This window comes from Mustela nigripes, chromosome 3 (genome assembly GCF_022355385.1).
Source record: "Mustela nigripes isolate SB6536 chromosome 3, MUSNIG.SB6536, whole genome shotgun sequence".
NCBI lineage: Eukaryota > Metazoa > Chordata > Mammalia > Carnivora > Mustelidae > Mustela > Mustela nigripes.
Window position 1 is genome coordinate 158,937,145 of NC_081559.1, and position 15,854 is coordinate 158,952,998.

Here is a 15,854-nt window from a genome sequence, read left to right on the forward strand (position 1 = left end):
AAAAAAAAAAAAAAAAAAAAAAAAAAAAGGAAAGAAATCTTGGACCAAAAACCATATTGCAGTAAGCTGAGTAAATGTTTAGGGAAGCATAGTGACAATTATAAGGTTTTTCTAAAGTAAGTTTGGATAGAAATGGAGGAGAGGTAGTGGATGAGAGCACACTGTAGTATCAGGAAGGGTTTTGTTGGGGGGTGTTTGTGTGGTTTGGTGTGGTTTGGTTTTAAAAGATTTTATTTATATATTTGACAGAGAGAGAGATCACAAGTAGGCAGAGAGGCAGGCAGAGAGAGAGAGGGAAGCAGGCTTCCTGCTGAGCAGAGAGCCCAATGTGGGGCTCGATCCCAGGACCCTGAGATCATGACTTGAGCCAAAGGCAGAGGCTTTAACCCACTGAGCCACTGTTCAGGCTCAGTGGGTTAAACACCCAGGCACCTGGTGTTTGTGTTTTAATGATAGAGATTTTAGTGCAGGGTCGGTAGACTTTTTGTTAAAGTTCCATACAGTAGTGCAAAAGCAGCCTTAGACAATATGGAAATGAACTTTATTTGCAAAAACTGGCATCAGGCCAGATTTATAGTTTGTCAACCCTGCTTTAACTTACTTGTAGACACAGAGGGAAAGGATCTAGAATAAAGTAAAGGTTAAACATAAATGGGAGATTTGGTTAATAGAGTAAGATCCTGACAGTAGAGGTGGGGGAAACTTGGACATGAGTGGATTTGGGGTTGGCCTTTAGTATAATAGAATGGTAGTACCTCTGATCTTTAGAGACCAGAGAAAGGAAGAGATAGAAATGGGATTTATGGGGCACCTGGGTGGCTCAGTGGGTTAAGCCGCTGCCTTCGGCTTGGGTCATGATCTCGGGGTCCTGGGATCGAGTCCCACATCGGGCTCTCTGCTCAGCGGGGAGCCTGCTTCCCTTTCTCTCTCTCTGTCTGCTTGTGATTTCTCTCTGTCAAATAAATAAATAAAATCTTAAAAAAAAAAAAAAAGAAATGGGATTTATTGGGGCACCTGGGTGGCTGAGTGGGTTAAAGCCTCTGCCTTTGGCTCAGGTCATGATCCCAGGGTCCTGGGATTGAGCCCCACATTGGGCTCTCTGCTCAGCAAGGAGCCTGCTTCTTCCTCTCTCTCTGCCTGCCTCTCTGCCTACTTGTGATCTCTGTCTATAAAATAAATAAATAAAATCTTTTTAAAAACATTTTAAAAAAAAGAAATGGGATTTATTACTAAGGGTGTAAATAGGTGTAGAGGGGGATGTGATAGGTAATGTGAAGGTTGAGGGGGTTAGGGAGAGAGGAATGAGTGGGTAGAGCATGGAGGGTTTTTAGAGCAGTTAAACTTCTCTGTATAGACACTGTAATGATGAATGCATGTCATTACACATTTTTCCCAAAGCTGTAGAATGTACAGCACCAAGAGTGAACCCTAGGGTAAACTCTAGAGGCTTTGAGTGATAATCGTGTGTCAGTGTAGACTCATCAGTTGTAACAAATGTACCACTCTGGGGAGGGATAGTGATAGTGGGAGAAGCTGCGCTTGTGTGGGGGTAGGGAGTATATGGAAATCTCTGCCTTCTCAGTTTTGCCATGAACCTAAAATTGCTCTAAAAAATAAAGTCTGTTAGGAAAGAAAAGCTTCATGGTACAGTATCTTAACACACCGTAATCTTTCTGATATTTGTTGAATGTTTAGTGAATGTGCAACCAAAAATCTTGTTTCTCTAATTAAAACTTCCTTAATGCCCAATCATCAGAATTACAGAGTAGAATCAGTGAATGGAGTAAAGACTGTTACATATCATATCATTGCAGTTCTTTTTCTGAGAACATATTCAGAGATCATCTTTCATTTTTCTTAGCAAAAATGGGGCACCATTTAAATGCCCATCAGTAAAGGAATGGAGAAATAAAATGGGATAGATTTGTACAGTCGCATATTAGATGTTAAAAATCAATGAAATAAGTTACATTAATATCAACTTGAATAGAATCTCAAAAATGTGAAATGATACTCAGGTTTACAGAGAGGTGTACAGTATGATACCATTTGTATATTTTGTATGTGTGAACAAGCAAGAATTTATAAAAAGAAACTTGAGTGGATGGACACACAAGAAGTTTATGGTAATGGTTCATTTCTAGGGGAGATGGTGTGGAAATGGGAATTGGGAAGGAGTGCAGAGGAATTTTAAGTTTATCATTAATGTTTAATAATCTAAAATATATGTGGCAAAATGTCAGTTTCTGTTGTGTGAGTTAAAATATGGTGTGGAATTGATTTCAGCCTTCTTCCCCATGAGCAAAAATAGTGTTTTGCCATAAGGAACTACATTTCTTTTACAATTGGTTGTTAATTAGCTGAGAAATAGACTGACCAGAGTCCTTTTGACCTGAATATTCCTTATAGGATGCATTTTTTCACATGGTATTTTAATCACTATGAGCTTGTGGTGAAACTTCTATGGAAGTTTCTCCACAACTGGCAACCAACTTGTACTAAACATTTCTTAGCTAAGTTTATGTAAGATTTTGTTTTTCCATCTGCTAATAATTTCTGTGAACTATTTGGTGGTTCACAAGACCTTCAGAGTCATCCTAATGACTATGCTGCTGAGCAGAGAAATTGTAGTTACCCCATTATTTTGTCCTAGAAGGATAGGCTGGGAATCTTGGGTGTCATCTGTGCAGAAGAAACAAAAAGCATTTTCTTCATAGAAAAGTCCAACTAGGGCGCCTGGGTGGCTTAGTGGGTTGAGCCGCTGCCTTCGGCTCAGGTCATGATCTCAGGGTCCTGGGATCGAGTCCCACATCGGGCTCTCTGTTCAGCAGGGAGCCTGCTTCCTTCTCTCACTCTCTATCTGCCTGCCTCTCTGCCTACTTGTGATCTCTGTCTGTCAAATAAATAAAATCTTTAAAAAAAAAAAAAAAAGTCCAACTATATGGTATGTGTAAAGGGCTGTCATGAATACTAATTAAACTGGTCTAATTCACTGCTTTTGTCATGCGGCGTGTTACTTTCAGTGCCTTTCCATCTCAAGTTCAGTTTTTTTAAATTAAGCCTTTTATTTTGAGATAACTGTAGAGTGACAGGCACTTGTGAAAAATGATACAGAGAGATCCCCTGTGCTCTTTATCCAGCGTCCCCCAGTTGGTAACATCTTGAAGAACTTCAGTACAGTATTAGAACTAGGATATTGACATTAATGCAATCAAGGTACAGAAAACATTCCCATCCTGCAAGGACCCCTCATGTTGTCCTTTTTTATAGCCACCCTTTCTTTCCTCCTGTCACCAACCCCCTGGTAACCCCTGGCAACCAGTAATCTGTTTCCATCTGTATAATTTTATCATTTCAGGAATGTTCTATGAATAGAATAATACAGCATGAAACCTTTTCATACTGTTACTTTTTTCACTCAGCATAATTTTCTAGACACTCATCTAGACTGTTGTGTATCATGAGTTGGTTCTTTTTTACTTCTTTTTTTACTTTTTTTTACTTTTTTACTTCGTGGTGGGATACACCTCATTTAACCATTCTGTTGAAGGACATCAGGATTGTTCTTAGCTTGGGGCTATTGTGAATAAAGCTGCTGTATACATTTGTGTACACGTTTTGGTGTGAACATTAAGTGTTCATTTTTCTGGGATAAGTAGCTAGGAGTACAGTCCCTGGGTTGTGTAATAGCTGCATATTTAGTGCATTTAAAAACTGCCAAACTGTTTCCCAGAGTGGTTGTATCCCTTCACATTCCTGTTTACAAAGAATGTGTGATCCTATTTCTCTGAATTCTTGCCAGCAGTTGTTGTTGCTGTTTTTTATTTGAGGTGTTGATAGGTGTGTAGTGAACTCATTGTGATTTTAATTTGCATTTCCTTAATGCCTGAATAGGTTGAACCATCTTTCCATGTGCTCCTTTGCCACCTGTCTGTCCTCTTTTCATGAAATGTCTGTTCATATCTTTTACCCATTTTCTAATTGGATTGTTTGTTTACTATTGAGTTTTGAGTGTTCTCTAGGTAGTCTTAGACACAAGTCCTTCGTTGGATATATGGTTTGCAAATATTTTCTTCCATTTGGTAGCTTGTCATTCTCTTAACAGGGTTAAATTCAGTTTTATTGCAAATAGTTCTGCATTTAAACTCTGAAATAAAACAGTCACTTATCCGATGAGTTTTTGTTTTGTTTTGTTTTGTTTTTAAGATTTTATTTGTTTATTTGACAGAGATATCACAAGTAGGCAGAGAGACAGGCAGAGAGAGAGGGAAGCAGGCTCCCCACTGAGCAGAGAGCCCGATGTGGGACTCGATCCCAGGACCCTGAGATCATGACCTGAGCCGAAGGCAGCGGCTTAACCCACTGAGCCACCCAGGCGCCCTTATCCAATGAGTTTTTAAAAACCAAGTCTTGCACAGCTCTCTAATTTACTGTGCAGGGAGGGATGAAAGATGTAAGGGAAAAAAGTGGTCTATCATAGACAATAAGAGAATGAAGTTCCATCTACTTTGTTCTTTCTAAATATGTAATTTTAGATTCATTTTATCATTAGATTCATAAGAATTATACAGTACTAATTCTTATTTAGCGTTTGGGAGATAAAGACTGAGCCTAATGAATGAAATTATGCCATAATTTGTGAATAAAGAAAACTAAACCAATTTGTTCACTTTAATACTTTCGCTTTTAACATCAGGTTTCAGATGATGATAAAGAAAAGGGAGAGGGAGCTCTTCCAACTGGGAAGTCGAAAAAGAAAAAAAAGAAAAAGAAGAAGCAAGGTGAAGATAACTCTCCTGCACAGGTATAGTATCAAAACGACAGATGTCATTCGCTAAGCACCTGCTGCTCAAATGTGAAAAGGTAATAGGTAGATACTAAGACTGTGTAGATGAAAGACACAATATAGGAGATAGGTTTACTTGAGTAGCATTCAAAAAGTTACAGAATGTTTTAAAGATTTTTTTGTATCCTATTGTAATAATAACTGTATTGCTCTAAAAAAAATCATACCATAGGTGTAGACCCAAAAGTAATAAATTAAATTAGATGCATTTTGGTTTATATTAAGGTGAAATGGAAAAAAAGGTACAATACTTATCACATACAGAAATGCCTTTTGAAAAACAAATTTAGCAAGTTAGAATTTTAGCTCAGTATAGCCATGTGGGTCACAAGTAGAGTGTCACTAACTCTGAGTTTGCTCTCCACTTTTAGCATCTTAGAATCTTCTGCTTGTTTGGCTTCTAACAGAAACTTTGAACGTATGTTACTCTTCCATTTTCCTTCCTTTTTTTTTCATGGCTCTCTCCTATTCGGAAATTTTTTAAATTACAGTATAGATGGAAACAAAGCTATTTTAATTGCAAACATACTAGATTACTAGAAGTATGCATGGGTTTCTCTTTGAAAGCAGCATCACCATTACATTACAAATTAGGGAAATCTTATTCCTTACCTATAGCCATGTGGCTAGTTATTTTTATTCCTTTAAATGTAGGAGATAGCCAGAATTCCTAGAGGATAGTCTACAGAGTAGTTTTCCTATTTATTGTTCTTTTCAGGAAAAGTTGCTGCATAAGACTTTTTAAGGAAATACAAATTGCATTCATTTTTTTGTTGAGGGAAGCACAGCCCCTCGTAAGTGACACTAATCCATTTTCAGTACTAGTTGTTTCTCACAGTAATAGTTGAGTGTTAAGGTTAACGTAACTGAGACCAATGGATGTGAAAATCTAAAACTATGTTTAGCCAAACTCTTCCTGGACTTCTGTGACTTAAATTACAGCCTTTACTAAGACTACTTTCTGGTTTGTGGATTAGGTGAGTTCCTTTTAAAAGCAATTTTGTGAGATAGATGTCATCTATATATTTCAACTTACTGGCAAAGGTCATTAACTTGTGGAAGTTCTTTCAGTATTCTGATACTCCTTTTTAAAATGTTTGATATGTCTTTAAAAATAACGGTGAGGGGGCACATGGGTGGCTCAGTCATTAAGCGTCTGCCTTTGGCTTAGGTCATGATCCCAAGGTCCTGGGATGGAGCGTCACATCAGGCTGCCTGCTTCGTGGGGGGCCCACTTTTCCCTCTCCCACTCCCCCTGCTTGTGTTGTCTCTCTCGCTGTGTGTCTCTCTGTCTAAATAAAATAATAAAACCTTAAAAAAATAACAGTGAATATGGGGGCGCCTGAGTGGCACAGCTGGTTAAGCATCTGACTCTTGGTTTTGGCTTCTGTCATAATCTCAGGTCGAGAGATTGAGCTCCGCATCCGGCTCTCTGCCGAGTCCGCTTGGAAACTCTCTCTTCCTCTCCCCCTCCCTCCGTCTCTCTCTCTCTCTCAAATCAATAAATCTTTTAAATAAATAAATAACAGTAGATATACAGGCTTTGGAGTCGGATCTCCATTCAAATTTCAGTTTTGCCATTTACTAGTTTTTGTTCGTTTGTTTTTCTTTGCACCAGTGGCTTAACTGTGGAGGTTGCTTAGAGAATTAAATGAGACATCTTGAAATTCTGTTGTCAGGTTCATAGAACATAGTATCCTATCTGTAATACATTTGGGAATTTGTTCTTTTTATTTTTTATTTTACTTTTTTTAAGATTATATTTATTTATTTGACAGAGAGAGAGTAATCACAGATAGGCAGAGAGGTAGGCCCGGGGCGGTGGCGGAGGTTGGTGAGCAGGTTCCCCACTGAGCAGAGTGGCTGATGCAGGCCTAGAAACCTGGACCTTGAGATCATGACCCTAGCCGAAGGCAGAGGCTTAAACTGAGCCCCCAGGCGCCCGGGAATTTGTTCTTTTTAGTTGAGTATGCATGTTTGGTGGGCGTCTTTACTGTTCAAGTATAGCTTAGTTTAAAACTAACCGATGTCCTCACATTAATTTTGTTCAGATTGCAAATCTTACATATGTGCTTCCAGAGCTACTCATTCCATTTAAATTCACAATAAAATTTCCATTACTGTTTAAACCCACTACCATCCTGAAGAAGTTTTATAAACTACCAGTACTGGTTAAAGACTTTCAAAGCTCATCCTAGCCATTTGTTCATGTGTGTGTGTTGACTAAAGAACAATACAACGAGCAATGATGGTCCTGTTTAATGTATTCTAGTTCATATTTGTTTCACATACCTAAGCATGTAACATGCTTTATAATTGCTTTGTTGAAACTTAAGTCCGAAGGCCTTGGGACACCTGGGTGGCTAAGTAGGTTAAGAGTCTGGCTGCAGCTCAGGTCATGATCCTAAGGTCCTGGGATAGGAGCCTGCTTCTCCCTCTCTCTCTGCCGCTCCCCCTGCTTGTGTTCTCTGTGTCTGTCTGTCTCTCTCTCTCTCGGTGTTAAATAAATAAAATATTTTTAAAAATAAAATCTGAAGGCCTAAGAATGGAAATGGTAAAGCTTGGATAGGACCTTAGAAATTATCTAGGCTGGGCGCCTGGGTGGCTCAGTGGGTTAAGCCGCTGCCTTCGGCTCAGGTCATGATCTCAGAGTCCTGGGATCGAGTCCCGCATCGGGCTCTCTGCTCAGCAGGGAGCCTGCTTCCCCCTCTCTCTCTGCCTGCCTCTCCATCTACTTGTGATTTCTCTCTGTCAAATAAATAAATAAAATCTTTAAAAAAAAAAAAAAAGAAATTATCTAGGCACATTTTATTTTATAGTTGAGCAAAGAAATTAAGGTTCAGGGAAATGAAATGATTTGTCCTTGACAGTACACAGCTAGGCTACAGCAGCCCAGAACTGAAATGTACTTTCTGCTATGTCAGCCTCATTTATCTACAGATTATACTTATGTACAGATATTTTGTTCCTTGAAGAAGTCATTAAGTGAAATGTTATTTCTAAAGTCTTAGTTCAAGTATCACCTAATTCACTGTATATTTTGTCTAAAAGAAAAAAATTCTCGTTTATTTTGTTTGAATTGGTTTGTAAATTAGAATCGTTTACATTTGGGGATGGGAGTGTATTGGTTTTTAATTTCCAATTGATTTAAGTCCCTGGGGAGAGCAGGGATGATCACTGTTGTTCCAGATGTGCCTGTATATTTTAAATCTTTAAATGATTGTTGCTATATGCTCTGTTAAACTGTTTAGACAGTTACTGAAGTGAAATTAGTTTCTTGAAATATCTTCTGCACATTAATACTACAAACCAAATCGATTTTTAATTAGTAAAAAAAAGAGTGATTTATATCATATAATAGACTACTTTTCTCCATAGGACACAGAATTAGAAAAAGAGATTAGAGAAGAGCTTCCAATGAATACCTCTAAAGTCCGTCCAAAACAGGAAAAGACTTTTCCTTTGAAGACCATAAGCACTAGTGATCCAGCTGAAGCACTCATCAAAAATAGCCAGGTGATTTTTTGGTATTTAAGGAATAAAATTTTGATGAGAATTGTGCCCTAACTCCTCTATTTTATCAGAGCGCTAAATGCTAAGCATTGCTAATCACTAATAAAGTGCTGAGCATTTTAAATACACTAACTTAACCCTCATAACAACCCCATGAGAAAAGTAAGAGCTATCATATAAATGAGGTTGGAGAACTTAAATAACTTGTCCCAAGCTGCGTAACTATCAGTGGTGAAACCAGAACTACTAGAGTGTATTTTCTCCTACTAAATACCTAAACATACAGGGGATAGATTGCTTAGAGAAAATGTCACTGGTTGCATTTTCCTGAAATCCATCCTCTCAAATGTAACATTTGTTTAACAGGTTCTTGAAATATGTGCCATTGGTAAAAAATTTTGATGTGTCCGAAAGGACCATTTTACAAAAGGTCTAGGCCAGTGACACATAGTTCTTTAAAATTTAGGGGCGCCTGGGTGGCTCAGTGGGTTGAGCCACTGCCTTCAGCTTGGGTCGTGATCTCAGAGTCCTGGATCAAGTCCCGCATCTGCTTCCCTCTCTCTCTCTCTCTCTGCCTGCCTCTCTACCTATGATCTTTCTGCCAAATAAATAAATAAAGTCTTTTTTTTTTTTTTTTTTAAAGATTTTATTTATTTATTTGACAGAGAGAAATCACAAGTAGATGGAGAGGCAGGCAGAGAGAGAGAGAGGGAAGCAGGCTCTCTGCTGAGCAGAGAGCCCGATGCGGGACTCGATCCCAGGACTCTGAGATCATGACCTGAGCCGAAGGCAGCGGCTTAACCCACTGAGCCACCCAGGCGCCCCAATAAATAAAGTCTTTGGGGAAAAAAAATCTAATTTCTAAAAAGGTAAATTGCACAGAAATCTATGAAATCCTGCTAGAGTTGCATGGTTCATTTATATGCTCATTCAAAAAAATGTAGAGAACCCACTACATGCCACACAGTAATTGAGGTTTTGAGGATGTATCAGAGATCAAAGCAGATGAAAACAGTCTCTGCCTTTGTGGAGTGTACATATTTAATGAAACAGCTTCAGACCGGCCCCTGAGTTACAGGGGCATCTGGCTGACTCCGTTGGTAAACCATATGACTCTTGATCTCAGGATTGTGAGTTCAAGCCCCCCGGGGGGGTGTGGAGTTTACTTAAAAATAAAATCTTAAAAAATAATAATAATAAAAAGAACCTGAGTTACTAAATGAAGTAATTGGTAACAGTCTTGTGCTAAAATAAAATCTTAACCATACTTCCTATTTGTTTTTTATGCTTTTAATTCCCTAAGAGAAGAGTTCCCTTTTGAGATGTAAGGATGAGGTCTCAGTACATGCATAGGTTTAATTGTAGGGCTACAAAGAGTCCTTTGACATTTTGATGTTTTATTTATCAAAGTAAGTCGTTTTCAGAAGCCATTTTGTAAAGACTGTTTTGAGTCCTTCTGTGATTTAACATAGATTAAGTGAAAGAATAGAGGGGAGAATACTGGAAATAAATACTAAAACTTTGGGGTATGAAATAAATATAGAGAGCACTAAGAAAGCTGAACCGAGCTAGACACATGGAGCTTCAGGGTACCTGAAATAGAAGGAAGGAATCCTTGTAATTACCTGCGTGCACACAGCTTCCTCCTCTCAGTTCCTTTTCCATTGAGCTTTCTTAACACCCAGAGAGCCTGAAGAACAAAGGGCAAGAGAAACATGACTTACCCTTGTTTACATATTCAATCATGATGGTAAGTAAGGCTAAGGATGAATTGATCTCATCTCCTCTTCTGTTACTACCTCAAGGCACTCCAGAGACTAGAGTTTCCATCCTTACCTCTCCTGACCATGCATTCACAGGCCTCATGGAGGCCTTTCTGCTTCCAGGTTGGAGAGGAGAAGCAGAGCATAAGAGTCTAGGCCCTCTGCATTATGATTTCACTACCAGACTAGATAAAACTCTGAAAATCTGGACCCAAGTTTTACTGCTTCTTTTAATGGTAGTAGCCCTAGTTTTGTCTGAGACCCATCACTTTCCATGGGTAGGAAATGGAAGCAATTGCTGCCCTGTTTGAGTTTGCCTTACCCTTCTAAAAGCAGAGAAGGAAGCATCATCTACTGGTAGTTCAGAAATTAGCTTTTTTTCTTTTTGTCTTCCACATGAAAAAGTTTTGAGGAATTAAGAGTTGGTAAGAAGTGCACAAAACATTGAATCACTAAAATAATATAAAATTGTTCTATTTGTAATGAAAAAGAAAAATGTAAAGGTTCATGAAAATGGAATTATTCATTCCTGTTTGAGATTCTGTAACATTTTTAATTTTATGCTTTCTTCCATTTTTATCGCAACTTACATTGATGGCTACTGTAGGTAAAGATTTGTTTGTTTATGCCACTAGAGGGCAGGCATGAGTTGTAGTGCTTCGGCTGGTGAATTTGGAAACCGTTTAGTGTTTACTTGTTCCTGTGTTATTTAATTTTATTTGAAACTTTTTACAAAAGAACTGAAGATAGTATTATTCCAAAATAGCCTATCAAGACTCTTCCACCTGCTATTCCTACCGAGCCATCTGTTATTTTATCAAAAAGTGATTCTGACAAGAGCTCTTCCCAAGTGCCACCAATACTACAAGAGACAGATAAATCCAAGTCAAATACTAAGCAAAATAGTGTGCCTCCTTCACAGAGTAAGTAATCCTCACTTCTGGTTCTTTTGTATGTTTTTGTACTGTTTGTAAGTCTTAATATCTTAGAAGTCTGAAATATTTAGATTTCTGATCTTAGAAGTCTGATCGATTAGTAGTCCGTCCTCCTTTGGCAAAGGCTAGATTCCCTGGAACCTTATGGACCTCAGCTTTGAGGGCCAGGGGACTGAAATCACTCTAAGCAAGAGGGGGTGGCCAGGGACAGAGATGGCAGAGGATTGGCTAGATCCTTTGTCCATCTGGTCCCTCCCTTTCTCCATGCGCATGTTCTTGGGACTGTGAATGGTTCTGAGCCCCTTTTCCCCCTCCTTTTCTCCCTTCAGCTACCTGCAGTGTCCATTTTGCCCATTTTTCGTTTTCATTACTTAGATTGAGCCGTATTAATGATGGGTTTTTTAGATCAAAACCAGTGAGATATCTTCCATGTGATAAACCAGTACAATACATTGGGATTCAAAGGAAGAGAGGATGGCAGCCATAGAGTAATCTACAAAACATGTCTCTGGAACTTGAAAACTTAAACGTAAAGGTTGAAGCATTCTTAGTGGATTTCAAAGCACGTTTTCATTGATGCTGCTTTTGTATTTTTGAGACATAATAGTATTTACTACTGTTTTTTCTTTGTTTTTGTCCTTTTAGCCAAGTCTGAAACTAGCTGGGAATCTCCCAAACAAATAAAAAAGAAGAAAAAAGCCAGACGGGAAACGTGAATATATTTTTCCTGAATTGGACATGTGTTTACAAACACTGTCTGGAAGATTATGCTGTTTATGCAATAATTTGTGAACATGTACAGAGTTTTATATAAATTTAAACCAATTTTTAAAACAAAACTGTGAACACAACCACCGTAAAAATGGAATCAAAGGAAAGTTAATTTATGAAATTCAGAGGTCAGCAGAATATACTCCAGTGCTGGAAGACACTTGGGGAAAGTCTTTTCAATTGAACAAGAACGATCTTAATTTAAAAATACTATCCTGGTTTTACAGCAGTGCCCTGTTTACAACAGCTTGTGCCCTGTCTCATCTGCAGCTGAGGAATAAAGGATTCTGATTAGAGAGAGCTGCCTACGGGTGCGTAGGCAGCATCTGCAATCTTATGCACGGAACTTAAACCATTTGAATCTGTTTTATGCTTAAATCAAAGTGCTTTGATCAAGTGCATAATCTGCCATATCTTTACATATATGTTGGTAGCGATTTGTATTAAAGGAATCACAAGTGCAAATAAAAGGTCATTTATCATTTGTTAACTAAACTCATGGTTTAGTTTACAATTTTTAAAAAGTTCTTAATTAAAACATTGAACATGCAGTTGATGCTTGTATGGCTTATGAAGTTATTTTTGATAGTCTTACATTACTTGAATTGTTCAAAGTTCAGTATATTTTAAATTAAGAAAGGTAAACTATATGTATTTGTTTTATACTTTGAAGGTTCAGACTCACAAATAATGCTCTTGTTTAGAATTTGGAAACTTCCAGGCCAAGTCCAACTTAACATTTCTCCCTTTCCCTAGCAGTTTCTTTTTTCCAGCGTCAACTCTTCTCTTCATTGCTAATACTTCTTCGACTTTAAAAATGAAACCTTTCACAAATTAGTCATACAGACAGAACTTTGAGTATATGATGGAGAATGAAAAACTAGAGTCAGACAGCTTTAATTGACATTGTCAAGACCTCCAGTTATCAGGAATACATTTTTTTACTGCCTTAACCAATAGTGCGTAGAATATGCATCAATTTCTTGAGGGGGATTCGTGTTTTTATAAGAATTTTCATGTAATTATTGCAATCGTGGTCAAATAAGGAACGTTTTCTGCTTGAAACTATTGATTTAAATGACGTGTGAGATGTTTCACCATTTTCAGGCACTGTGTAATTCTATTGTAATAAACTGGCAGGTATCTTTGTAACTATAAATAGTGCATGCTCAGCCATGTACACTGTAAATAGTCTTTACCAAACGTGTTTGACAAGGACCATAATTAACATCACTTAGTGAATTGTGATAAAGAAAAAAAGCCATGATTTATTTGATGTGATTGGCTTGTTTTTACGTGGCGCCAAGAATGAAACTGTTGAACAGCTGTAACCAATGGTACTGATCTGTCCATCCAATCTTGTCTTTATTAGATCTGATTGTGGTTTGATAGTATTGCATCATCACACTAGGAAAGCTGAAGAAACACAATGGTTTTAGTAACTGCTGAAGACTGGCCTTATTAACGGACAGCTTTCCTAACAAGCGATTAGTAACTTCTATCAGGTGTTACCATCTGTTTCAGGAACAGGGCAGTATGTTTACATGTCAGAAGTCTTGTTTCATTCTATGAGATTTCTAAATTGATTTGTTTAAATAAATTCAGCAAACGGATAGCATTGTGTTTATTTGCTTCAATATTGGGGTAAATAAGCTCAACTGCCAGGAATGCATTTCTTCAAATGACTTTATTCTGTGAGCTTTACATAGATACTTCCTAACTAGATCCAAGGATTCCTGAAGTTGCCAGCACTTTGTAAAGGTGTCACAGAGGAGAATTTGAGAAGGAGTCTGTATAATTTTAGAATGTGCCAAAAGATCTATGCTCAGAAAAATCAGTTGAACTCTCTCAACTCTACCTCACCATTTCTTTGTCTTAGAATTTTGTTGGCTGTGTCAGACATTGGACTTCCTTTCTCTGGCTTCGTATCTCCCCGACAGCCACCTATAGCGGGTGTTAGAGACACTGTCTTGTGAGGAGAGAGCTGGTGTGGAGATGGAGGAGGGCGTGGCCAAGCGGGTGCATCCATGTGGAGATGCCGCTGGCTCTCCTCTCCTGCTCCAGAGCGAGGACAAGAATTTTATGTTTTAAGAGATGGCAGCTATGAGTGATAAAAGGAATTTTCTTTCACGTGCATGAGATGAAAACTCTTGCACAATTAAAGTATCATTGTTCATTGCTCTTTACCTGTTCCAGATCTTTATATGGCATTAAATCAGTTTCTGGGTCTGAACACAGGAACTGTTCTCCATCGTCCACCTCAAAAGGCACCAAAATGAAGGTAGCAATTCAGGGAGGAGGGGGAAAGGGAGGAGCCTATTGTCCTTTGGTGACTTACATTAGATGCTCCCCACACCGTCAGCAGGGAGGTAACTGATCCCTTTGCGCTTTGTCAGGCCTGAAGGGGAACCTTGTACTGATTAGCAAAGGAGGGCTCCTCAGAGAACCTGCTTAGAAATCTCCCTAATCCTGACCTGTCTCACATGCTTACTGAAAATCCTTCCCTATCCTGGAGCGGGGGTTTAGGATTTCCCTAGACTAGAATCCTACCTATGTACCCCAGACTGAGCAAAACAATAGTTGAGAGAGTCCAAAAAAAAAAAAAAAAAGTGTTGAAATAAAATGTCGTTAATGTAATTTACCATGTTTACTTTGTGCATGCATTTTGGGGGTGGGGGGAGCAGTGGAAATAATTTATCCAAATCTAATGGTATTATTTCACAAGCTAATCCAGTTTGTATTTGGGTTAAAAATAATTGAAGGGCAATATTTAACTACAGAGTTTAGTTTTTCTTAATTAAAAACAGTCTTCTATTAACGTATGAAATATCTTTCAAAATTGAGAATTTAGGTGTAAGATGTCTAAGAGATGTCTTAAGACTTTTCTGTAAACTCCTTGCACAAACTGGAATTACTTTCCAAAAGACTTAGGGAATGCAAATATGTTATTTGTAAAATGCATTGAGTATTGTAAATAAAAAAATCATTTCTGTTTTGTTTAAATTGCTCGTTATAGTTCTCTTACGGGAAGGGACTTAAGTCATTTTGCATCTTAAGCTAGTCTAAAGGCAATTAGTTTGTGATGTTCTTGATGCTTCTTTCGAAAACCATAGATGCATTTGCAGGCTTTACCAGTGGAAAGTCATTTGGAGTTCAGCACCTCGTACAATAGCCATTCGTGACGCATGATGTTCTCCGTGGGAACCTGCTTCCACTTGATGTCATCTTAGCAGCGGACAGAACCGCCACCAGGTGCAGTGTTTAACTTGCATCAGCTTTTTAGGTTAAAGAAATGAGACTCAAATCTGGCACTATTTATTAGTGTCCCCAAACAGTAGTGACTTAAACAAGATAGAAGTTTTATTTCTTGTGCAGGTAAAAGTCGGGAAGGTGGTCTGGGGCTGCTCTAATACCACAGGGTCGGGAATCCAGGTCCTCTGGACTGCAGCCCGCCCTCCCCACGGTCAACACACGGCTTCTATGCCGAGGTTGCAGATAGCTAGCTGCTCAGCGGGAAATCTGTTGGCATTTCTGGCCCCTGCCTCTAAGAACACTTTTCAAAAGTTCCACCATGTAAGCTTATCAACTCAAACTTAGTCACGCGATCTTACTAACTACAAAGAGAACAGGAAATCCTAGTCTTCATTCTGGCTGTCGTGGGCCAGTGAGTCCTGAAACCAGGATTCGGTCTGGAGGAAGCAGTGGGGTGGACAGTGAGCCCAGCTGGCGGTCCCCTTCACAGGGTTGGACGTTCGCTTCGTTTACCCTGCACCCAGGCGTCCTTTCTGAGGTCAGGTTGTAGTGTTCCCAGCAAAGCGGAAATTTTGAAATCTCAAGATACTGCTCAAGAGCAGCAGCAAGGAATGTTCAGACTTACATGTAATATAGCCTTCTGGAAGAAATTCCTGCCATCCCATGGACGCTTTAAACTCTAGAGACAGGCTGACAGAAACTCAATAGCCTGCTGTCATGCCTGTCCTGCAAGTATCAGTTACAAGTTTCCTTAGAAAAATTGCCCTGCTGTAT

The 15,854-nt window shown here is 38.7% G+C and overlaps 1 protein-coding gene across 4 annotated transcripts in view; it reads left to right on the forward strand.

The window, feature by feature from the left end:
- MTDH (metadherin) overlaps positions 1 to 14,831 on the forward strand; it is a 60,182-nt gene extending 45,351 nt beyond the window's left edge. For 3 of the 4 annotated variants that reach the window (XM_059394907.1, XM_059394911.1, XM_059394909.1), the window contains 4 exons: positions 4,697 to 4,804; positions 8,225 to 8,362; positions 10,889 to 11,045; positions 11,703 to 14,831. In XM_059394907.1, coding sequence (XP_059250890.1) covers positions 4,697 to 4,804; positions 8,225 to 8,362; positions 10,889 to 11,045; positions 11,703 to 11,773 — 474 coding nt within the window. In that variant the 3' untranslated portion in view covers positions 11,774 to 14,831. The remainder of the gene's footprint in view (positions 1 to 4,696; positions 4,805 to 8,224; positions 8,363 to 10,888; positions 11,046 to 11,702) is intronic. The other variant, XM_059394910.1, reaches the window with a different exon arrangement.
- Positions 14,832 to 15,854: the final 1,023 nt, after the last annotated feature.